Source organism: Papio anubis, chromosome 7, assembly GCF_008728515.1.
Source record: "Papio anubis isolate 15944 chromosome 7, Panubis1.0, whole genome shotgun sequence".
NCBI classification, from domain to species: domain Eukaryota; kingdom Metazoa; phylum Chordata; class Mammalia; order Primates; family Cercopithecidae; genus Papio; species Papio anubis.
Window position 1 is genome coordinate 56,087,286 of NC_044982.1, and position 25,049 is coordinate 56,112,334.

Consider the following 25,049-nt stretch of genomic DNA (forward strand, 5'->3'; position numbering starts at 1 on the left):
GTGTAGGCTGGGCATGGTGGCTCATGCCTGTAATCCCAGCACTTTGGGAGGCCAAGACAGGTGGATCGCTTGAGCCCAGGAGTTCGAGACCAGCCTGGGCAACATGATGAAACCCCATCTCTACTAAAAATACAAAAATTAGCCAGGCACGGTGGCACACATCTGTAGTCCCAGCTACTTGGGAGGCTGAGGTGGGAAGATGGCTTGACCTTGGGAAGTGGAGGTTGCAGTGAGCCGAGATCATGTCACTGTACTCCAGCCTGGGCAACAGGGCCAGATTCTGTCTCAAAACAAAAACAAAAACAAAACAAACAAAAAAAAACAGTATGTGTAATTTGACCAAGTTTTAATAAATATGTAATATGTACACAATGCATATATATATATATTTATTTACATATATAAATACACAATAATATGACATCATCTGGGAAATCACAAGCTCTTTTTTGACATTTGTGAAATAAATGGCTGCAAGGATATATATCAAAATACTAACAGCAGGTATCTCTTTTGGGTGGGATTTTGGGGTAACTTTATGATTTTTTATATTTTTGAATGTCTTCTAACGAGTCTGTATTGCAATCAAAAACATTTCAGAGCATAATTAAGGTTTGTGAAATCTTGAGTTTCTACTGTCTGAGGAAGGTATCTTAAAAATGAAACTAACTCTCCAGTTGCTCACTAAACCCTTCAGTTTCCAGATGTAAATTCTGCCTCTACCACTTGTGTTTTATTTGTTCCCTAACCTCTTGGCTTGTCCCACAGTGCAGGTTTCTGCATCTCCATTGCCTCTTCCTCCTGCAGCACTAGCATTCAAAGTGGGTCTTGCTGGGACGGAGGGGCAGGAATGACACCTGACATATGGGAGGTGACCCATCTGGCTTCCTTGTGGTCTGGACATTCCCAGTTCTGTACTAAATATCCTTAGTGATTTCCTGTTCTCTTGTCTGTTGGTGAAGCCTCAGAAGTAACCCAGGTTTCATAAATGTAGAAAGCTTCCCATGGTTTCCCAGAGATTGTCCTGCAGATTTCCTGTTGACAGAAACACAGGAAGAAGTAGTGCGGGGGCTGCACTGGTTGAACATCTGTGCCCCAGTCCCTCTGCCTGTCAGTAACCCTGACAGAGGGAGGCCTGCCTGCTTCTGGGGCTGGGAAACTAGCTCAGCCGGCAGGATGGGCTCCAGCGTATCACAGGCAACCAGTCAGCCTCATCCAGACATTGTTGCTGGGACAGCAGAGCTCGATGATATAGCAATGGCACGTCAATCCCCAGTGATGCTCAGATTCAACCGACAGAAAGAACAAGAGAATTTAAGCTATGGGGCATGAGTGGGAGTATGGGGGTGCAACAGGGAATACTGTCAAGGGCTAATACAAATCTACTTTAGAATTTTTTTTTTTCTCCTGTTGAACATAGGGAACTCTAAAACAGAGGCTCTTCTCTCCTACTCTTATCAATGTGTACAATCCAAAATTGGTTATTGGGAGCTGGTTCCTTGTCCAAAATAATACTGTACTGTGAAGGCTGGCCACGGCACCAGGACTGTGTTTGATTAGATGAGCCTGGCCAGTCACTCCAGCCGGCAGCTCACACACTGCCACTTTTATACACACAATGCACTGCAGTCATTTATTTTGCTCAGCTTGGCTGGCTCTTATTTTCTCAGCCTCTCTGCTCAATTAGCCTTTGTCAGCGGTACCTCTCTTTAACTGGCCTGTTTGTCTGCCTGACATTCGGCATTCCTCCCATTTATAGTGTTATTACTGATTGTCTCCAGCACATGACTGGAGCAAAATAGCCTTACATGGCCAAAAGGAGATTGATGAATGCCCCACAGGAGACTCTTTAAACAGTAGGCTGATAAGGGGAGCAGCAGGCTCTAGTGGGAGACGACGGTGTTTATACCAGAAAATCAAGAAGCATCTGTTCACCTGGGTAGGGGAAAAACATCTATTTTACAGCTCCCTTTATATAATTAGAGCTGCGTTTTTTTTTTTTTTTTTTTTTTTAAGGCAGGGTCTTGCTCTGTCGCCCATGCTGGAGTGCTGTGGCACATTTATGGCTTACTGCAGCCTCAATCTCCCAAACTCACGCCATCCTCCCACCTCAGCCTCTCAAGTAGCTGGGACTACAGGAGCACACCACCACCCCTGGCTAGTTTGTTGGTACATTTTTTTTTTTTTTTTATAGAGACAGGGTTTCATGTTGCCCAGGCCGGTCTCAAATTCCTGGGCTCAAGCCATCAGACTTGGCCTCCCTGAGTGGATTATAGGCATGAGCCACTGTACCCAGCTGGCTGCCTTTTTATAAACGCCACTATAAATGCCAAAAATTATTCTCAGGAAAGGCAAGTTATATAAATTGAGGCCAAAAAAAAAAAAAAAAAAAAAGAAAAAAGCTGCTCAGAAAGTTTTTTGTTTTTCATTAGTATTTTTATTTATAATTTGCTAAGTGAAGGGAGTGGTTAGGAAGCAAATTTGAAAAAGCATTTTGGAGATGGGGAGAGAAAGCTTGTGAAAAAGGCAAAGGGAGATTGTTTAGGCAGGAGGTGGGGTGGGCAAAGGGTGGAGGAGGTGAGGAAGGTGCCAGGAAAATGTTTCTATCGAAAGATTTAATTTGAGGTAACCTTAATTTGAATACATGCTGTAAATTAAAAATCTCTTTTCTTTTCAACAGGAACCACTTGAATTGAAATTCCCAAACATCTCTTACCCTGCTCTGGGGCTCCTAAAGGTAAAATCGTGGCTTCCAACAGACCAGGAAGCACACAGCAGTTGTCATCAATTGGGGAATCTGAATTATTTATGTCAATCCATGCAATGAAAAGTGTTCCTTTTAGAATTCTCCTGGCTGTGCGGTGGCTCACACCTGTAATCCTAGCACTCTGGGAGGCTGAGGCAGGCGAATCATTTGAGGTCAGGAGTTCAAAACCAGCCTGGTCAACATGGTGAAACCCCGTCTCTACCAAAAATAAAAAAAATTAGTTGGGCATGGTGGCACTCGCCTGTAATGTCAGCTACTCGGGAGCTGAGGCAGGAGAATCGCTTGAGCCCGGGGAAGCAGAGGTTGCAGTGAGTCGAGACTGCACAACTGCACTCCAGCCTGGGCAACAGAGCAACACTCTGTCTCAAAAAAAAAAACCAAAAAAATTATCCTTGGAAAAGTATATTTTCAACTTTTAAAATGGATCACATTCTATTAAGTGAAAACATTTGCAAGTATTTTTCACTTTAAACCTAACATTATATTTGAAGTCTAAATTTACACAAAACAGAAATTTCAGAGGGGTGGTGATAGTTTTACAAAGGGAACCTTTTCTTCAGAAAATGCTTAGCTGTAGGATCCTTTTAAATAGCTAACTCCCTGGTACATTTGAAGTACATTTAAAAACTTGATATATATATATATATATATATATTTAGAAATATAGCTTTTATGTAAAATGAGTTATGGTATCAACTGTTTGCAAGTTACAGTCAATGTCCCACATGATTTAAAAATTATTTATTTACTAATGTATTAAATAATGAGTTAATATAAATGATAACTGTTACCTGAAAGGGTCCCAATCCAGACCCCAAGAGAGGGTTCTTGGACCTCGCACAAGAAAGAATTCAGGGCGTGTCCACATAGCAAAGTGGAAGCAATTTATTAACAAAGTAAAGGAATAAAAGAATGGCTACTCTATAGGCAGAGTGCTATGTCCTGCTCAACTGAGTATACTTAGTTATTTCTTGATTATATGCTAAACAAGAGGTGGATTATTCATGAGTTTTCCAGGAGAGGGGCAGGGATTTTCTGGAACTGAGGGTTCCTCCCCTTTTTAGACTATTTAGGGTAACTTCTGGGCATTGTTATGGTATTTGTAGACTGTCATGGTGCTGGTGAAAGTGTCTTTTAGCATGCTAACACATTATAATTAGTGTATAATGAGCAGTGAGGACAACCAGACATCACTTTCATCGCCATCTTGGTTTTGGCCGGCTTCTTTATTGCATCCTGTTTTATCATCAGGGTCATTGTGACCTGTATTTTGTGCCGACCTGCTATCTCATCCTGTAAGAATGCCAAACCTCCTGGGAATGCAGCCCAGTAGGTCTCAGCCTTATTTTACCCAGCCCCTATTCAAGATGGAGTTGCTCTGGTTTCAACACCTCTGACATAACCAACAAAAATTGAGTCAATTCTTTGGAGTATGTAGTTGTGAAATTTAATCTCTCCAAGAATGAGCTCCATGGCCTACTCAGTGGCAACAAAAATAGTTAACAATGATGTAATATAAAGGCATGTACATTATGCTTCTCCTTATATACATGCTCATATACACTTATAATGCATAAACTATTTCTGGAGGGATACACCAAAAAAAAAAAAAAGAGTAGCTGATTTTAGAAGGGTGAATGGAACACCTAGAGTGGTGGAGACTTTGCTGTATGAATTGTATTTGTTATCATGTGTAAATATCATTTTTAACATAAAAACACTAGTTTTTACAAAGTACATGCAGGGGACCAAACTAGCTAAATGGATTACCCCATTTGGCCACGGAGGTAAACTCTAAATCTTACTCTCCCAGGGCAGAGTATCAATTGCCTCAAGAACAGAAGAAGGTGGAGAAAATGATTTTTCATTACTACTTCTAGAAATTGTTTATTTAATATGTGAGTGCCCATTTAGGAATGACTGGAAGGAACTAAAATCATGACTGGTGTGTTTTTCTGGCTTTCCCCCCTTATTATTGCAACTGAAGAGTTTCATCTTTCAAAGAAGAAAAAAAATGACATTAATAAGTTCATACAATTTTAAAGAAGAAGGAATTTTCTGTTCTTTTAGGGCTGTCTCCACATGGACCCTACTGAGAGACTGACATGTGAACAGCTGTTGCATCACCCATATTTTGAAAACATCAGAGAAATAGAGGATGTGGCAAAAGAACATGACAAACCAACAAGAAAGACCCTAAGAAAGAGCCGAAAGCACCACTGCTTTACAGAAACATCCAAGGTTGTAATTTCAAATGATCTCCTACCTGCCACCCGGTACACAGTGGTATGACTCCACCTAGACTTGAGGATGGCAGTTGTGGCTTTCAGCTCCAGCATCCTCATTCCAGCACTAGGAGACAGGTCACAGGGTCTATCAGCCAGGGCCCCAGGGATATCTGTCTCCTGAAGTCCCCTCTCCCTGAATCCTAAAGGTGCTCTTGTCCTGCTGTCACATAGGGACCAGGGTTTCCGGCCTGCATGAGCACAGGTCTCAACAAGATACATGAGTATGAGTCCAGCTGAACACACTTCTTGTGCTTTGGAAAATGAAATCAGATTTTCCCAGGCAGTTCTGTGTCATCATGTACACCTTCAGTATTAACGAACACTCCAGGTTTGTCCAAAAAAGGAGCATTTTCCTCCCTGATCCTTTGTCATAGTTGGCTAAGGCAAATACAGTGATGAATGCTTTTGGTGATATCAGCTGAAAACATTTAACCAGAGACCAGCATCCAAACTGCACACTGGGAGTCTGTGAAGAATCCTGATTGGTATAAAATAGCCTTATATTAAGCATCTTGTGATAAGCCAAAAGCTGTAATAATTTAGAATGAACTGTAGTTGGAACCACAACTGATCCTGGGTAACCTCTGGATCTACCTAGGTACTCCTTAAGCTATACATTATCTTGCCTTTGTCTTTCCCTTTGCAGCTTCCACTGCCCAGCATGCTGAATGGTACCAGGGTGTTGTGTGTGAGGCTGGGAGGAGGGAAAAGGGTGAAGAGCCCATGAGGAACAAGTACAACATGAACTCCAGGGCCCTAATGTAGATCACAGTTACAAAATTAATAATGTTTTAATTTTATTCTCCATCATGTATGATCCAGGTGGCAAAATAGGCCAGAAACAGACTCCTCCACCCCCACCCCCGAACTATTCCTTATCTCAGCATTACTTTGTATTCAAGAGCAAAAGGTTTTGATGGCAATATTTCTACTTGAAAAAATAGGGAAACTCCACTATTTAGTGTATTGCTTTTTTTTTTTTGAGACCGAGTCTCACTCTGTCGCCCAGGCTAGAGCGCAGTGGTGTGATCTTGGCTCACCGCAACCTCTGCCTCCCGGGTTCAAGCGTTTCTCCTGCCTCAGCCTCCCCAGTATCTGGGATTACAGGCACGCGCCAGTATGCCCAACTAATTTCTATATTTTTAGTAGAGACGGGGTTTTGCCATGTTGGCACGCTGGTCTCGACTCCTGACCTCAGGTGATCCATCCGCCTTGGCCTTCCAAAGTGCTGGGATTACAGGCATGAGCCACCACACCTGGCCTGGTGTACTGCTTTTAAATCCTGAAAGAATCAACTGATTTAAAAGTACTAAAAAGTCCTTTTCTGAGGAGAATGCCTGAAAAAATTTTTTCTAAAAAGTAAAAGTACTAAAAAGTTCCTTTTTAGGGATACCTAAGGACATATAGTGCAATACAAAAAATACAGGTGTGTTCTGACTTTCATTTGACATTGACAATAAATTCAAACATTTTCAGGAAGCAGTTTTGTCTTTTTTCTTTAGAGATGGGGGTCTTGTTATGTTGCTCAGGCTGGTCTCCTGGGCTCAAGGGATCCTCCCACCTCAGCCTCCCTCGTAGCTGGAACTACAAGTGTGCACTGTGCCATGCTTGATTTGCCTTTTTAACTAAGGAAAGAGAGTAAGTAGGCAAATTGCCTAGGTGCTCTGGTTATCAGTTTTCTCTGCCATAAGACAAGGCATTGGCTTAAATGATCCCTAAGATCTCAGCAAGCTCTCAACTCCTGTAAATCTGTTTTTTTCCCAATAATGTTAACATGTAGATTCTCCCCTTTTCATATTCTTTAAATCTTCTTTAATGTGCACGTTTTCCTTTTTAATATAAAATAAACATTTAAAAGGAAAAGCAAAGACCAAATTGAAACATTTAATCCTCTCTCAAGTCCTGGATTCTGTGCCAAAAAAGTGTTTCTATACTAAAAAGCTTAATTACCTCTTTTGTGATATATTCTAAATAATGAAAACAAAAAATGCATGGCACAGTTTTGAACCTAATTCTGTGTTTTGCATTTTCAGTTGCAGTACCTACCCCAGCTAACTGGCAGCAGCATCCTTCCAGCTTTGGACAATAAGAAGTACTACTGTAATACCAAGAAACTTAACTACCGTTTTCCAGACATTTAAAGGAGCTAGGAGACATGATTTTTAAAAAGGAATCAATAGATACTTTGCAGAAAATAAAACTTATACAATTGATCGAAAACAATTACAATGTTGAAAACACACCAGGAGAAAACATAAGCAAGAAACTGGGAGGCCAATTGGCAAGATATGAAGGGAAATTCCAGATCCAGTCTTCCATGCTTGATGATGGTGTCCAGAAAAGAAAGAAAAAACCTGTTTGGAGTTGCACTTGTATTTCAGTTCATGTAAGCAGCCGAGCTTATGGACTGAGTATGAACTGTCCCATACCTCTGGCAAAATTAGATGATACCAAAAAGATTTATGCTTCAGTTGTACCACATGCCACACAAGAAAAATGGACTACAAAATGCCCATATATATTTCCTCGGATCTGTTGCCTTGAGTCCTATCTCCTGCCTCTCAGATTGTTTCAGCATCATATTTAAGGAAAGTTCTACTTCTTGAAATCAAAATGTTTAAAATCCCATTTCCTGCTTGCTCTATTTCTTGATTTTTATATTTTAAAACATTTTGAGGGTAACAGGTTCGAAATATTTAAAAGCATACGAATTATCACAAAGACTTGGTAATTTATATATTTAATTATATGTTTATACATTTCATCCTTACTTTATCAGTAAAGGATGCACCTTAGTCACTTTTGCAGGCAAGATGAATTTACTGTAATCTGTCTACATTTATTCACCCAATTCCCCTTGCAAACCATGGCATGAAGCCTGGCAGCTGATTAAGGCAGTCAAAGGGTAGAGCAAGATCTACAGGCTTTGCAGGAACTGAACCTGTCAGCCTGAAAATAATTAGTACATCATTCTCTCTGGCACAGCCTTTGACCTGGTACATCTATAGGCAAACCTGTAAGTGATCTGGGTCTCAGAAGAAATTGCTTGTGAGCTTTTCCTTGAGCCATGAAAGACATTATGTTGTAAACTGATGTTTTCCCTGAAACATCTTTTTGCACTGTTTGTATGTTTTGTATGTTTATGTATGTGTATGTGTATATATGTGTGTGTGTGTGTGTATATATATATATATGCTATTTTAACAACTAATGTATTACACTAAGTAGTCCAAAGTATTATTGAGGACTCATAGCCTTGCACAGTGAGACTTAAAATGATGACATATATATGTCGATCCTCCCACCTCAGCCTCCCAAGTAGCTGGGACTACAGGCATGTGCCACTATACCTGGCTAATTTTTTTTGTATTTTTTGGTAGAGGCAGGGTTTTGCCATGTTCCCCAGGCTGGTCTTGAACTCCTGGGCTCACATGATCTGAGTGCCTCGGCCTTCCAAAGTGCTGGCATTACAGGCATGAGCCACTGCGCCTGGCCAAAATGACATAATTAGCTTTGATTTGGTCTACTGCTCTTAATCAAAAAGCTTTTTCATCCTTGTTCCCCCGACACAAGGGCAATATGAAGCCTGATGTCTGTTTCTTACAGCTCAACACCATTTCTGGTTGATGTGCTGCCACTATTCCTAGCACTTCTCAGCCATGGTCTTCAAAGTTGAATTTCACTCTATTTTCAAAACAATTCTTCTGTACTCTCATTTTCTTCCTGTTAATTTTCTTCACGATGACATCTGACCCCATTTACTTAAGTAATCCACTGAGGTCTGGTGTGTGTTCAATAATTTTGACTCTAGGCAGTTTAATGATATCCTAAGGCTTCCTAATGTATGTCATTTCTTGCCTAGACCTGATATGGGTTAAATGCTAGTCCCTGAATTATTCAATTCCTGTTAGACAGCCTTGATTCAAATGACAAGGAAGAACATCCAGCTTCCATGAATAGTTAAAATTTCTTTTTTCCTTAACCCAAGAAAATGCACTTGATGGAGGCAGATTACTATAACTGCCTAATAATTCAGCAAATAGTTTTACCAAAAACCATTCAGAATAGAAAAGTAGTTCTAGACTAAATCGTGGTGAATCAGTTGTCTCACCATACAGTAATGAAACAAACCTGAGAAAAAAGGCTTATTTTTCTCTAATGAGTTCCATTACATTTATGCTTATGTTCAATTTAACCATATTTATAATCCTTTTATTCAGCATGAAATCTCCACTGTATCACATGACACTCTTCCACATCCTTTTATTTACTATTTTCTGATTTTTAAAATGACAGCGGCAATTACCATTTATACTATGTGCTATTTGTATACGCTGGTTTTTAAACACAACGAAAATTCATTTTTCTACCTGAAAACTGTATCATAGAAAGTGTTTATTTGAAAATTATTTTCAAGTTTATATTCAACAGCTCAATAATGTTCAAACCAGGCTGGACACGGTGGCTCACGCTTATAATCCCAGCACTTTGAGAGGCTGAGGCGGGTGGATCCTGAGGTTAGGAGTTCAAGACCAGTCTGGCCAAGATGGTGAAACCCTGTCTCTACTAAAAATACAAAAATTAGCTGGGCGTGGTGGCGGGTGCCTGTAATCCCAGCTACCTGGGAGGCTAAGGCAGATAACTGCTTGAACCTGGGAGGCAGAGGTTGCAGTGAGCCGAGATCACACCACTGCACTCCAGCCTGGGCAATAGAGTGAGAGTCTGTCTCAAAAAAAAAAAAAAAGTTCAAATCAAACACACAGAAATCTATAAACAAACTGGCATATAACAGTAATAGAATCAGGGCCATTTCACACAGGTAACAATAAAGACCTGTTTTATCTATTTTTGACTTTTTTTTTTTTTTTTTTTGAGATAGGGTTTTAATCTGTTGCCCAGGCTGGAGTGCTGGAGTGCAGTGGTGCCAACATGGCTCACTGCAGCCTTCACTTCCCAGGCTCAAATGATCCTCCTACCTCAGACTCCTGAGTAGTTGAGACTACAGGAATGTGCCACTATACCCGGCTATTTATTTTTTAATTTTTTGGTAGAGACAGGGTTTTGCCACGTTGCCCAGGCTCGTCCTGAACTCCTGGACTCAAATGATCTGCCTGTCTTGGCCTTCAAAAGTGCTGGGATTACAGGCCAGCCTTTTTTTTTTTTTTTTTTTTTTTTTAAGAGACAGGGTCTCTGTCTTTCACCCAGGCTACCACGCTGGTGTTCAGTGGCCGTGATCATAGCTTACTGCAGCCTCAAACTCCTGAGCTCAAGCGATCCTACCACCTCAACCTCCCAAGTATCTGAGATTACAGGTGTACACCACCACGCCTGGCTAATTTTTAAAATTTTTTATAGAGATGGGGTCTCTCTGTGTTGCCCAAATTGGTCTCAAACTCCTGGTCTCAAGTGATCCTCCCACCTGAGCCTCCCAAAGCACTGGGATTACAGGCATGAGCCACGGCACCCAGCCTAAAGCAGTTTTAAGTTTTAAGAAAAACCTAAGCATAGCCTACTGGTTTTTATTATTGTTTCCTTTATTATATTGCAATCTGCAAAACTATTTGTATTCAGCCAAGTATCTGTCCAGTTTTAATAAAATAGTAGCCTAAGCTTACAAAATAGACAAATTAAGCAGCAACTGTTGATTCTGAGAAAGTCTGTATGCTATCAAGAACACAAGAATGCAGGATCATGGGAAATGCATGCAAATCCTGGGAAGCAATATGAAATGCATGCTTCAACAACCATTGACCACTATGCATAATTGACGCCATCAATGAATCTGTAATTTAGCTTCTAATTTTTCATAATTGTGCATTTATGGTAGTATGCTTCACTAACTTTAAAGTTAAATTTAATGTAAATTACTAATAAAAACATCTGTTGTACAAATAACTTTAAAGGATTCTAAATAAATATCTACATCAAGAGATATCTATAGATTTACATATTAAATGAATATATTAGAATTAAAATGTTACCTAGTTTGCATTTTTCTTTTTCTTTTTTCTTTTTTTTTTTTTTTGAGACAGGGTCTCGCTCTGTCGCCCAGGATGGAGTGCAGTGGCGCAATTGCGGGTCACTGCAACCTCCACCTCCCAAGTCAAGTAGTTATCCTGCCTCAGCCTCCAGAGTAGCTGGGATTACAAGCGTGGACCACCACACCCAGCTAATTTTGTATTTTTAGTAGAGACGGGGTTTCACCATGTTGGCCGTGGTTGGTCTCGAACTCCTGACCTCAGGTGATCTGCCCACTTTGGCCTCTCAAAGTGCTGGGATTATGGGCATGAGCCACCGCGCCCGGCTGCACTTTTCTTAAAATGAATTAATGTACATAAATTCTCACTTCCAACTTAGTAACATTAGTGAGTCACGTCTGCATATTCATTTTCTAAATATGATGCACTCTCCACTTCTAAAATGTCATGATATGGCATCCTTATAATTCTACTGATGACTATATAATATTAGTTGATGTTTAGAATCAACAGTTTCAAATGATCCTTTATACTGAAATAAGACACATTATTTTACTTCAATTGTAATTTTAGTTCCAGAGAGGGCAGTGCTGTCTCAAAGACCTGGATAAGATTTTCTTTTTCTCTTACTCCGGGAAGATCACTTAACAACAAATATCTGAGGTTTCTGCAAATAAAGAAAAAAGTCACTTCAATTTAGCCAAGAGCATTAAAAATAAACTCAATTTACTGGCTTAAAGAAAGAAAATTACATAGAAAATTAATCTATATCACCCTATGCTTTCAAAATGACTTTTAGAGCAGTAGCCTTAGAGATGAAATTCATGCCAGGAAGTAACACAGACCTTAGGTTATGTCAATATTTCTAGCTGAATCATTCTAAATAAAATATATATTTATAATGATGTAGATATCCTTTGCATGTGAAACATGAAATGTGAATCTCAACCCCAAAAGGGCAAAAACTGGGAAAATTCTTAAAGATACTCGAGTTTCTACTAAAAGATGAAGCTCTGAAGCCTCAAGTAATGTAAGAGATGGACAATCTACTACTTGTGGTCCTAATGTTTAAAATTTCTCAAACTTCCTGTGATACTGAGGTTACTGGTAGATCCATTTTATATTAAAGCAGAACTACACTAATTAGATTTGTAATTTGAATGTTGGGATCTCTAACACAGAGATTCGATTAAACAAACTTCTATTCTTTTTTCATCACGCTGATAAGACTCAGAACTTTACAATTTTAGAGTTAAACATTCCTTGCTAGTATTATCTGTTTTTGCATTTGGAATTAGGTGAGTTGCTCCAGGCCATGGCATGGGTCTGGTTGGTGGCACAAGAGGATGTAGAAAAGCTTTCCTAACCAGTGAATGCGTGCTTTTGATGATGATTATAGTGTCAGGCAGTGTTCTAGGCTCTAAACACAGAAAGGTGAATACTTCAAGGTTTTTTCCCCTCAACCAACATAATTACAGGGTAAAATGCTAATAGGTATATACCAAATATCCTGAAAATATCAAAAACATAGGGGAAATTGCTTTAAAAAAAAAAGGAGAGAAAGCATAATCGTTGAAGCTTACTGAGGGCTTACTGTGACAGGCATCGTGCTAGGTGCTTAATGTAGATTTAATTTTTAAAAACATATCCTATAAAAAATTCAATAAAACATTAATGTATTAAGATTGATCATTTTAGCTCTTTTAAAGTATTACAGATGGAAGTGAAGTCATTTTTTAAAATTATCTTTTTCAGAACTAAAAATAGACACCAGCCCTCACAGTCAGTTAAATTCTACCTATTCACCTTAACAGCATTATCAAGTTTCCACTTTGGCTTTGATCATCTACCTTAAATGACGCAAAGCAATGATGCCTTTGTCTGTGATATTCCCACAGGATATTATTTCCATTTCCAATATGCTTTTTTGTAAATTTTCAAGTTGACCAAGTCTCAGCAAACAGTCATCCTCGATATAATGACACTTGCACAGCCTTATTTTTTCAACATGCTGTAGGCCCACTGGGGAGAAAAAGTACAGATTAAGAATCTGCTTTACCACTAAGATAACAAACTGTCCCCTGGTTTGCCCAGGACTGACTTGGTTTTAGGATTGAAAGTCCTGTGTCCTGGGAAACCTCTTAATCCCATGAAAACTGGAATGATTGCTCACCCTATTAACCATATAAGGAATTCACTACAGAGCTTGTGCTGATGGACGGGGCCATTCTACAGTCAGATGCCCACACACTGGAGGAAAGAAATGCCCATATAGGGCCAGGCCCGGTGGCTCATACCTGTAATCCCAGCACTTTGGGAGTCTGAGGCGGGTGAATCACCTGAGGTCACGAATTCAAGACCAGCCTGGCCAACACGGCAAAACCCCATCTCTACTAAAAATAGAAAAATCAGCCTGGCGTGGTAGTGCACACCTGTAGTCTCAGCTACTTGGGAGGCTGAGGAAGGAAAATCACCTGAACCCAGGAGGTAGAGGTTGCAGTGAGCCAAGATTGCGCCACTGCACTCTAGCCTTGGCGACTAGCCTTGGTGACAGAGTGAGACTCTGTCTCAAAAAAAAAAAAAAAAAAAGAGGCCAGGTGCAGTGGCTCACGCCTGTAGTCCCAGTACTTTGGGAGGCCAAGGCGGGCGGATCATGAGGTCAAGAGATGGAGACCATCCTGGCTAACATGGTGAAACCCCATTCTCTTCTAAAAATACAAAAACAAAATTAGCCGGGCATGGTGGCGGGCGCCTGTAGTCCCAGCTACTCAGGAGGCTTAGGTGGGAGAATGGCATGAACCTGGGAGGCGGAGCTTGCAGTGAGCCGAGATAGTGCCACTGCACTCCAGCCTGGCCGACAGAGCAAGACTCTATCTCAAAAAAAAAAAAAAAAAAAAAGAAAGAAAGAAAGAAAGAAAATGCCCATGTAAGCAGAAGCTGTGTGGATATAATTATTCCTGCATTACTGAGGGCTTCTCAATGACAGAAGTTTGACAAAGATAGTTTGACAAACAAGGCCCTGAATTTTAAGTCAATAAACCAAAGACTAGAGACATATAGAAACAAGCTTAGTGAGAGGAGGAAGGAGAGGAAGGTGTCTGTAACCTCAATTTAATTTGAAAATAAATATCAAACCCAGGAAGAAATAAACTTGACTGTACTGAAATGGGCAAAAAGGACATACCTATGACTATAATTGTGAGTCAACTGCAACAAAATGGTCACTGCAAAATCATCTGCATTTCCTATTAGCAAAATGATAGGGTAGTTACCCATGTGATCAAATCCAATGCTCATGATACAAGAGTTGGTGGCGTCGATCGCCTGAATCTTGTATTTGTCCAGAGGGCCTGTTGGAAGGTGGTTGTAATCCATCTGCCACCTCTCCTGGCCATGGTAGCGCACCATGGCCCCACAGCGCAGCAACCACTCGGATGCTGCCCTGTCAGGGCCAACATCCCTGATGCGATCATAATCCACCCTGTTGGCAAGTGAAAAAAAACAGTTTGCTTTTACAATAATAACTAGCTTGTTAACTATATTAACTGACATAAATAATACAGAACGCAACAAATTTTAATTTCAAGTGACTGAGGAGGAAGATAAATGTATTAGTGAGATCCATGCAAAAACCAAAACCAAAAACAAAAAAAAAACCTGTAGTCTATCTGCTTTTTTAGTTTAGTTTTTGTTTCCAAGTGAACACTGTCAATGCGTATTATTTTTATATGAATTTATCAGACACAACTTTTCATTGATTCACATATAGTAGAGTGCTTGATACCAGAGATATTTAGTAACTATTCTACGAATGACTATACTTGGTTAGAATTTGTATTAATAACAAAAGATTAAAGATAAAATAATTCTGAATCTGTATTCAAATTAATCTCATTAAGTGATATTTATTAACTTCTACATATGCTTTTTTCACAAGCTAGGGATCATAATGCTGTATTAAGTAATCAGAAGGAGGTTAGTTTCATCAGCTTCAAAATGCTATTTTTTTCTCTTTTTTTTTTAGATGGACTCTCATACTCTTACCCAGGCTGGAGTGCAGTGGTGCACTCTCGGCTCACTGCAAGCTCCACCTCCCGGGTTCACGTCACTCTCCTGCCTCAGGCTCCCGAGTAGCTGGGACTACAGGTGCCCACCACCACACCCGGCTAACTTTTTGTATTTTTAGTGGATACAGGGTTTCACGGTGTTAGCCAGGATGGTCTCGATCTCCTGACCTCGTGATCCGCCTGCCTCGGCCTTCCAAAGTGCTGGGATTACAGGCGTGAGCCACCGTGCCTTGCTCAAAATGTTATTTCTAAGTGTGCCACCCACTAATTTTGTGAAAACCTGAGTTACTTTGATAGAATTCAAAAGGTTAACTACATTCCTTTAAAAAGCCATAAAAACAAAATATTTTAAAATTATAATGTTTTTCTGATTATAAAATAAATGTTTATTTTAGAAAACTTGAAATGTATCAAAAGGACAGATAAGTAAGAAAAATCACTGAAATCCTGCAACCCAAACAGCCACAGTTAATATTTCGTAATCCATTTTTCTGGTGTTTTTTCCATGTTTGTGTGGGTTTTGTTTGTAAACAAAATTAGGATCACACTGCACAAATTGTTAAAATAATATTTGAAATACGAGAAATAGCCAAACGAGCTACTGGGAACTTATTTTGCCATAACCATCTCCACATTTCTTCACTTTATTTAGAGTCACTTACTTATTAAACACTGCATTCAACCACCCCCAGAAGTATCTGGAATCACATGACCATGGGAGTTTCTTTATGCCACACAACTGCTGGGAAACTTTTCCAAAGAGCATCATTTGATCTAGACACACAAAATAGTACTTACATTAGATCATCATCAGAGTCCCATACATATAGCAACTTACTTCACAACCTCAGAGTCAATGCTCTTGTACTGATAAAGCTGATGACTCACTTGCCACTCAACAATTATTGTGCAAGTCACTCCTGTTTCTTGTTCTTGGGTTTTTTTTATTTGTTTGCTGCAAAAAAAATGAGGGGTTGGACTGGATGGTGTCTAAGGTTCCTTCCGGCTTGAACATTAAGTTCCACTGTTGAAACCTCAATTGGAGTCTGTCTGTCGTACTGCCATCTAGTGTCCATTCAGGCGCTGTAGCTATGAATTTGCTGAAGCTGGCTCTACTCCCCATCTATATTTCCAGTATCAAAATGACACACTAAAATCACCGAAAGAGCAACGTGTCGAGGTTGAGATGCTTGCATCCAGGAAAGAAGAGGAGATATGAAAATAGATCTACCTATGACAAGGCTGCAAGTGCTGTTACCAGAGCAGTGTAAACAAAAAAACTAAGGGCAGCTGGGAAAGACTGGGCAAATAACTTCACCTCTCTGACCTCTGGTTTTCTCATTTGTAAAATGAGATGATTTGCTTAGATAATTTCCAGCTGTCAAAATCTATAACCATAATTTAAGAACATGATTCCTGGAGTAGGTTTCGATTTGATTTACCTTAATTCAAGTTTCCTTAGTAGTGTGCTAGGTGTGTGCAGGGGACTGGGTGCGGCAGGGAGTGGGGGGATGGGGAGACAAAGATAAATGAAACATGGTGTTTGCTTGAGCATCTGACAGTGTAATGCAGGATGGAGTGGGCTAAGACATGTTACCAAGTAGTTAAGAGTGACAGAACTTGATAAATGCCTGAAAATAGTTAAAATAAGGACAGAAAGGATTTCAACAAACAAAGGTGCCAGGAAAAATTATGCCAGATTAGCTGAAGCAGGAACATTTAAGGCATGTTATTTTCAGTTTCACTAGCACATGTGAGTCATGAGAAGAGGCAGGCAACTTGCAGTCAGGTCATGAAGGGTTTTGCATGCTCAGCCAGGGAATTTGGACTGTATTCTGTAGGCAGCGGAGAGTCACCAAGGTTTTTGAACAAAGCACTGGCCTTTGGGAGGCTGAGGCAGGCTGATCACGAGGCCAGGATATCGAGACCATCCTGGCTAACATGGTGAAACCCTGTGTCTACTAAAATCCAAAAAAAAAAAAAAATTAGCCGGGCACGGTGGCATGCACCTGTAGTCCCAGCTACTCGGAGGTTGAGGCAGGAGAATCGCTTGAACCCGGGAGGTGGAGGTTGCAGTGAGCTGAGACTGCACCACACCGCACTCCAGTTTGGGCAACAGAGCGAGACTCCGTCTCAAAAATAAATAAATAAATAAATAAATAAATAAATAAATAAATAGAACAAAGCATTGGCATTGTTACAGTTGTGCTTCAAGAAATTTACTCAGACAGCAGCATCAAGATGAAGGGTCAACAGAATGGGACAGCCAGCCAGCAAGGGCTTCAATCACATGAGGCCATAGGAAAGGGCCTAGTTGGGGAAGGATGGGAATGACATTACAGAGTTGGTTCCGTATGACTTAGTTAAGAGAGATGTAGGGGCATGGGCTGCAGGAGTTGAAAATGACACCAGGTTTTGGCCCTGAGTCACTAGTAGTAGGATGGTGATGCCATTAAAAGAAATCACATCAGGAGGACAGGGTTATAGGTTCAGATTTTTTTCTTCTAGTTTTTCATAATCTACATATTAAGTGTTAGCAGGATTTCTAAGTGCAGATGACGAAAAATCATTGGAATCAGAGGTCACAAAATGTTAGCGCTATAAGGAATTTAGATCACCTGGATGAAATCTCTCATTTAGAGGTGAGGAAACTGAAGCCCTGATGTTAAGTAACTTCCTGACACCCTAAATCCTTTCTTGAACAAGGTGGGGTATTAATAAATGCTGTGTTTAAAGGGACTTGCTCAATGTTTCATGACTAATTGGTGGTAGTGTTGAAACTTGAACCCAGTTCTCTACCAGCCCAGGGTCCTTTCCTCAATCATTACAAGGTTCTAGAATTCAAGAGAAAGAAGAGGGCTAGAAAGATGCCTGAGTGGGAAACACCTTAGAGCTGAGGAAGTGATTGAGGATGCTGAGGCTGTGGAACAGTGAGAGATGTGAACTGAAGACAGAACCAACTACCCTTTTCATCTCTTTTCCACCATAGCCGTCTTCATTACTGCAAACCTCTGCTCCACTACCTCTTATCATGTTCTCAACCCTTTCCGGCTTTTTGTTAAAGCTCTCTCTGTCTGTGCCCACCTCAAATAACTCTATTAGTTGTCAATCTTATTTACAAATAAGGGCTTTCCCAGTTTCTACTCAGGCTGTTTTCTCTTAAGCCTCCCTCCCCCATCACCATCAATCTGTGGAAATCTCACTCAATTTCAAGACCTTACTCAAATGCCATGTCCATTCATTCATTCATTCATTCACTCAAAAAATGTTTACTGAATGTCTGCTATACTTAGTGCAAAGGCAACAACGGTAAGACAAAACAAACAAAAATAAGAACAAAGGAGAAAGAGACACACAGAAAGACAAGGTTCCTGACCTCATAGAATGTATAATTTAATACAGACAGATGACATAAAGAGATAAATAACACCCAACGTGGTTGGCTAGTAGAGGTGTGAACAAATGCCATGAGAACCTAGAGAAGGGAGTGAGAAGAAGGCTTCACACCAGAGGTGTCTTTTGAAATGGGTCTTGATGATTATGAGTTTTCAGTTAGTCTAAAAGCAGAAGCAGAATATGCAAAAAAAAAAAAAAAAAAAATCCAGTTAGAACGAAAACAGAGTATGCAAAGTAAAAGAAAGAGCAAGGATGGCATCTCATTCATTTCAATTTTTCTCAGCATAATGCAAAAGTTTAATAAATATTTGTTTATTAATAGTCTTAAATGGTTGACATGTTTCCATGGAGAAAGGTAAAACCAGTTAAACTGTTATTAAGCAGGTGAATTAGAGTGATCTTTGAAAACTGACTACTTTGCTTGATTCATTTTGACCCATCTTATAATTTAGCTTAAACGAAAGGCCAAATTTACTTCAGCTGTAATCTCTAAACACACAAGATACTAGATTTAAAATGTTTTAAACATAAAAATTAAATTTATATTTGGCAATAGAGTTAACAAAAATTGGTAGGTTTTCACATTCTCAACTGCAACTTTGCTAATGATTTTGCAAATTATTCCTACTTGAGTCCAAGCAGTTGCCTTTGGGAACACTTTCTAAAGGGAAAGAGGAGACCTCTAGTGGTAAGTTAGTGAATCTAGCTCTAATAAATTAAAAGTACCCAGTTAAATGCAAATTAGAAAATAACCACTACTAAATTACTGCTGCCATAGATAATCCACCATGATTAAGTGGGTTTCGTACCAGGGATGCGCAAATGGCTTAACATACACAAGTCAATAAACGTTATACACCACATAAACACAATTAAAAACAAAAATCACATGATCATCTCAATAGATGCAGAAAAAGCATTTCACAAAATCCAGCATCCCTTTGTGATTAAAATCCTCAGCAAAATTGGCATACAAGGGTATGCCAAAGTAATAAAAGCCATATATGACAAACCCACAGCCAACATAATATGAACACGGAAAGTTTAAAGCACTCCCTTCAAGAACTGGAACAAGATAAAGATGCCGACTCTCACCACCCCCCTTTCTTTTTGTTTTTTTGAGATGGTGTTTCACTCTTGTTGCCCAGACTGGAGTGCAATGGCACGACCTCAGCTGACTGCAACCTCTGCCTCCTGGCTTCAAGTGATTGTCGTGCCTCAGCCTTCCAAGTAGCTGGGATTACAGACACCCACCACCACATCCGGCTAATTTTTTGTATTTTTAGTAGAGATGGGGTTTCACCATGTTGGCCAGGCTGGTCTTGAACTCCTGACCCAAGGTGATCCACTCCCCTTGGCCTTCCAAAGTGCTGGGATTACAGGTGTGAGCCACCACACCCAGCCTCATTCTCATCACTTCTATTCAACATAATACTGGAAGTCCTAGACAGAGCAATCAGACAAGAGAAGAAAGAAAAGGCATCCAAATCGGTAAAGAGGAAGTCAAACTGTTGCTGTCTGCTAATGATACCCAGAAAACCCTAAAGACTCCTCCAGAAAGCTCCTAGAACCAATAAATGAATTCAGCAAAGTTTCAGGATACAAAATTAATGTACAAAACTAGTACCTTTCCTATATACCAACAGTGACCAAGCTGAGAATCAAATCAAGAAACTCAACCCCTTTTATAATAGCTGCAAAAATAAATAAATAAATGCTTAGGAATATGCCTAACCAAGGAGGTGAAAGACCTCTAAAAGGAAAACTACAAAACACTGCTGAAAGAAATCACAGACGACACAAAGAAATGGAAACACATCCCATGCTCATGGATGGGTAGAGTTAATATTGTGAAAATGATCATACTGCCAAAAGCAATCTACAAATTGCTTCGAGTTCACTGCAGATTCTGGACATTGGTCTTCCCATCAATACAATCCCCATAAAAATACCATCATTCTTCAGAGAACTAGAAAAAAAAATCCTAAAATTCATATGGAACCAAAAAACAGCCCACATAGCCAAAGCAAGACTAAGCAAAAAGATAAATCTGGAGGCATGACATTACCTGATTTCAAACTATACCATAAGGCCGTAGTCACCAAAACAGCATGGTACTGGTATAAAAATAGGCACATACACCAATGGAACAGAATAGAGAACCCAGAAAGAAAACCAAATACTTATAGCCAACTTACCTTCAACCAAACAAACAAAAACATAAAGTGGGGAAAGGACACCCTATTCAACACATGGTACTGGGATAATTGGCAAGCCACATGTAGGAGAATGAAACTGGATCCTTATCTCTCACCTTATACAAAAATCAACTCAAGATGAATCAAGGACTTAAATCTAAGACATGAAACTATAAAAGTTCTAGAAGATAACATCAGAAAAACCCTTCTTGACATTGGCTTAGGCAAGGGTTTCATGACCAAGAACCCAAAAGCAAATGCAATAAAAACAAAGATAAGTAGTTGGGACTTAATTAAACTAAAGAGCTTTTGCATGGCAAAAGGAACAGTCAGCAGAGTAAACAGACAACTCAGAGTGGGAGAAAATCTTCACAATCTATACATCTGACAGAAGACTAACATCTAGAATCTACAATGAACTCAAACAAATTAGCAAGAAAAAACCAAACAATCCCATCAAAAAGTGGGCTAAGGACATGAAGACAGGTCTCAAAAGAAGATATATGAATGGCCAACAAACATATGAAAAAATGCTCAACATCACTAATGATCAGGAAAATGCAAATCAAAACCACAATGTGATATATCACCTTACTCCTATAAGAATGGCCATAATCAAAAAATTTAAAGAAATAGATGTTAGCGTACATATGGTGAAAAGGGAACACTTCTACACTGCTGATGGGAACGTAAACTAGTACAACCACTATGGAAAACATTGCGGAGATTCCTTAAATAACTAAAATTAGAACTACCATTTGATCCAGCAATTCCACTACTAGGTGGCTATCCAGAGGAAAGGAAGTCATTATATAAAAAAAGATACTTGCACACACATTTATAGCAGCACAATCTGCAATTGCAAAAATGTGGAACCAACCCAAATGCCCATCAATCAATGAGCGGATAAAGAAGCTGTGGTATATATATATATGATGGAATACTACTTAGCCATAAAAAGGAATGAATTAATGGCATTCACAGCAACCTGAATAGGATTATTCTTTTTTTTTTTTTTTTTTTTTGTGAGACATAGTCTTGCGCTCTATCACGAGGCTGAAGTGCAGTGGCGCAATCTCAGCTCACTGCAACCTCCGCCTCCCGGGTTCAAGTGATTCTCCTGCCTCAGCCTCCCAAGTAGCTGGGATTACAGGCACATGCCACCACGCCTGGTTAATTTTTTGTATTTTAGTAGAGATGGGGTTTCACCATGTTGACCAAGATGGTCTCAATCTCCTGACCTCGTGATCCGCCTGCCTTGGCTGCCCAAAGTGCTGGGATTATAGGCGTGACCCACCGCGCCTGGCCTGGAGTTTACTATTCTAAGTGAAGTAACCCAGGAATGGAAAACCAAACATCGTATGTTCTCACTCAAAAGTGGGAGCTAAGCTGTGAGGACGCAAAGGAATAAGAATGACATAATAGGCCGGGTGCCGTGGCTAATACAGTGAAACTCTGTCTCTACTAAAAATACAAAAAATTAGCTGGGCGTGATGGCGGGTGCCTGTAGTCCCAGCTACTCGGGAGGCTGAGGCAGGAGAATGGCGTGAACCCGGGAGGCAGAACTTAAAGTGAGCAGAGATCGAGCCACTGCACTCCAGCCTGAGTGACACAGCAAGACTCTGTCTCAAAAAAATAAATAAGCAAATAAAAAAGAATGACACAATAAGCTGGATGTGTTGGCTCACACCTGTAATCCCAACACTTTGGGAGGCTGAGGCGGGTGGATCACTAGAGGTCAGGAGTTCAAGACCAGCCTGGCCAACATGGTGAAACCGCATCTCTGCTAAAAATATAAAAGTTTGCGGGGCGTGGTGGCATGTGCCTATAGTCCCAGCTACTCAGGAGGCTGAGGCAGAATTGCTTGAGACCAGGAGGCAGAGGCCACAGTGAATTGAGATTGTGCCACTGCACTCCAGCCTGGGCAACAGAGCATGACCCTGACTCAAAAAATAAAAATAAACATGCACTTACCATATGACCCAGCAATTGCACTCTTGCGCACTTATCCTAGAGAAACAAAAACAGGTTCACACAAAAGTCTGTACACTTGTGTTCATAGCTGCTTGATTCACAGCTAAACACTAGAAATAACTCAAATGTCCTTCAATGAGTGAACAGTTGAATATACCTGTATTAGTCCATTTTCATACTGCTGATAAAGACATACCCAAGACTGAGAAGAAAAAGAGGTTTAATGGACTTACAGTTCCACATGGCTGGGGAGGCCTCACAATCATGGTGGAAGGCAAGGAGGAGCAAGTCACATTTTACATGGATGGCAGCAGGCAAAGAAAGAACTTGTGCAGGGAAACTTTTTAAAATTATCAGGTCTTGTGAGGCTCATTCACTATCTGGAGAACAGCATAGGAAGAACCCACCTCCATAATTCAATCACCTCCCACCCGGTTCCTCCCACAACACATGGGAATTGTGAGTTACAATTCAAGAAGACAAGATGAGATTTGGGTGGGGACACAGCCAAACCATATTAATACTGTAGTACATCTACATTATGGAATGCCACTCAGTAATAAAAAGGAACTACTGATACAAGTAACAGTTTGGATGTATCTCAAGGGATTATGCTGAATGAAAGAGTCAATCTCCAAAAGTTACATACTGTATAATTACAATAATTACATTTATGTAACGTTCTTGATATAACAAAATTTTGGAAACAGAGAGTAGATTGGGTGGGGCTGCAAAGGGAAGTTGTGGTTATAAAAGGGCAACTGGAGGGACCCTTGTGATGATAGACCTGGGCTGTACCTTGACTGTAGTGGTGGATACAAGAATCTACACACCTGATAACAATATATAACTAAATATACACAGAGAACACTAATACAAAATGAGGAATCTGAATGAGATCAATGGATTGTGTGAATTTCAATTACCTGGCTGTGATATTGTACTAGTTTTGCAAGATGCTACCACTAGGAAGACTGGGTACAGGGTACACAGAATCTCTATTTTTACAGTTGCATGGGAATCCACAATTACCTCACAAAGTTGAATAACCATCTCTTTTTTTCATCTGTGATGGAACAAGCAGGCAATATTCTACATTGTTTTAACAAATAAAGCAAACTATGTACCACTGTTCTGGTAGTAAAACCCTTTAACCATAATAAATGCCATCACGTAGCAAATGCTTCGCTGTGCTAAACACCTTATCTCGTGTAATCTGCTCAACGGCCCTAAGATTAGGGAGACACTGCTATCATTCCTAGTTCACAGAGGAGGGTCGGACGCAAAGAGGTGAAGTGATTTCCTGGAGCCACCTGACCAAAGACTGGAACCAAGATTCTAAGAGGCACACGAAGTCCTTCTGGTAATAAATTTGTGTCATTCTATTTGTTATGTTCAGCTGTGCTAACCCTAAAAATTAAAAACTGCCATCAAGCATACAGAATGGGCGTTAGTAACACCCGTGTTAGCACGGTGATAGCGAATCATATAATTTTAAGGAGTTAGAAGGTCCTTTAGACATTACGCAGCCCACTGCCCTCATTTTTACAGAATGGGAATCAGGTGAAGTGACCTGTACAAGTGAGTCGCTGCTCAGAGCCCGCACAGCACATTTAAAACTGTATTTCGGTTCAGTACTCGAGAAAAGGGCACAGACTGATAAATGGTGGCAAAGACCGAGCTGTCTGGTTTATCCGGTACCCAATGCCGGGTCCAGTACAGAGCAGGCGCTCGATATTTTCAAGACGAATCAATGACTGAATGAATAGCACCGCCAGGAGCCCCATAAAAGAAGTCCAGAAGACTACGGGCTGTCAGTCTTCGCTGTGACAAAGAGCCTCCGTGAGGACCGAGGACTAGGGACGGACAGGGAGCGCCCTTCCAGTGGACGCTCGACTCGCCTGGGGCCGGGACGGAGACGGTGGGTGCCCGGGCCCTCTCCTTCCCGCAGGCCGCGTGCAGGGCCGAGCGGGAGCGGGGGCGGGGCGAGGCGGGGGCGGGGCCGAAGCCCAGCCGGGAGAAAGAAGCCGCTGGGCCCACCCAAACAAGCATTTTCACCGTAATCCCGCCCTCAAAGTTTCTCCCGCGGCCCCATATCCGCATAGCGGTGAAGGTCGAAGATGCGCGACCTAAAGGGCCAGGTTTTCGGTCAGCCCAGCGTTGGCGAAGGGCGAGGGCGGAACACAACGACCAGCCTAGTACCGCCCGGTTAGGGGCCTAGCTCCTCTACTCACAGAGTTGGAAGGAGTGAGGGAGCCCGCGTCCGCGCGTCTGCGGCGCACTGGCCTGCCCTTCGCCCTCCGCCGCGCGCGCCCATTGGCCACCGCAGCCTCTCCCACATGGGGCGAAGGCGCGCACTTCATTGGCCCCCGCCTGAGGGG

At 40.8% G+C, this 25,049-nt stretch overlaps 2 protein-coding genes across 11 annotated transcripts in view; one reads left to right on the forward strand and one right to left on the reverse strand.

Annotated features, from left to right (window-relative positions):
* Positions 1–7,683, forward strand: part of CDKL1 (cyclin dependent kinase like 1) — a 61,178-nt gene extending 53,495 nt beyond the window's left edge. For 2 of the 3 annotated variants that reach the window (XM_003901775.5, XM_021941192.2), the window contains exons 8-10: positions 2,681–2,737; positions 4,838–5,008; positions 7,089–7,683. In XM_003901775.5, coding sequence (XP_003901824.2) covers positions 2,681–2,737; positions 4,838–5,008; positions 7,089–7,196 — 336 coding nt within the window. In that variant the 3' untranslated portion in view covers positions 7,197–7,683. The remainder of the gene's footprint in view (positions 1–2,680; positions 2,738–4,837; positions 5,009–7,088) is intronic. The other variant, XM_021941193.2, reaches the window with a different exon arrangement.
* DMAC2L (distal membrane arm assembly complex 2 like) lies at positions 356–25,024 on the reverse strand. Of its 8 annotated transcripts, XM_017961154.3 has the most exons (6): positions 23,595–24,075; positions 22,669–22,704; positions 15,763–15,874; positions 14,306–14,514; positions 12,884–13,055; positions 356–1,035 (listed from the first exon to the last, which is right to left on the reverse strand). In XM_017961154.3, the coding sequence occupies exons 3-6, from the start codon at positions 15,867–15,869 to the stop codon at positions 918–920; spliced, it is 606 nt and encodes a 201-aa protein (XP_017816643.1). In that variant the 5' UTR covers positions 15,870–15,874; positions 22,669–22,704; positions 23,595–24,075; the 3' UTR covers positions 356–917. The 8 variants fall into 8 exon arrangements, with proteins under 8 accessions (XP_017816643.1, XP_009209770.1, XP_009209769.1 ...); XM_009211506.4 differs by lacking the exons at positions 22,669–22,704; positions 23,595–24,075 and adding an exon at positions 24,798–24,881; XM_009211505.4 differs by lacking the exons at positions 22,669–22,704; positions 23,595–24,075 and adding an exon at positions 15,989–17,077.
* Positions 25,025–25,049: the final 25 nt, after the last annotated feature.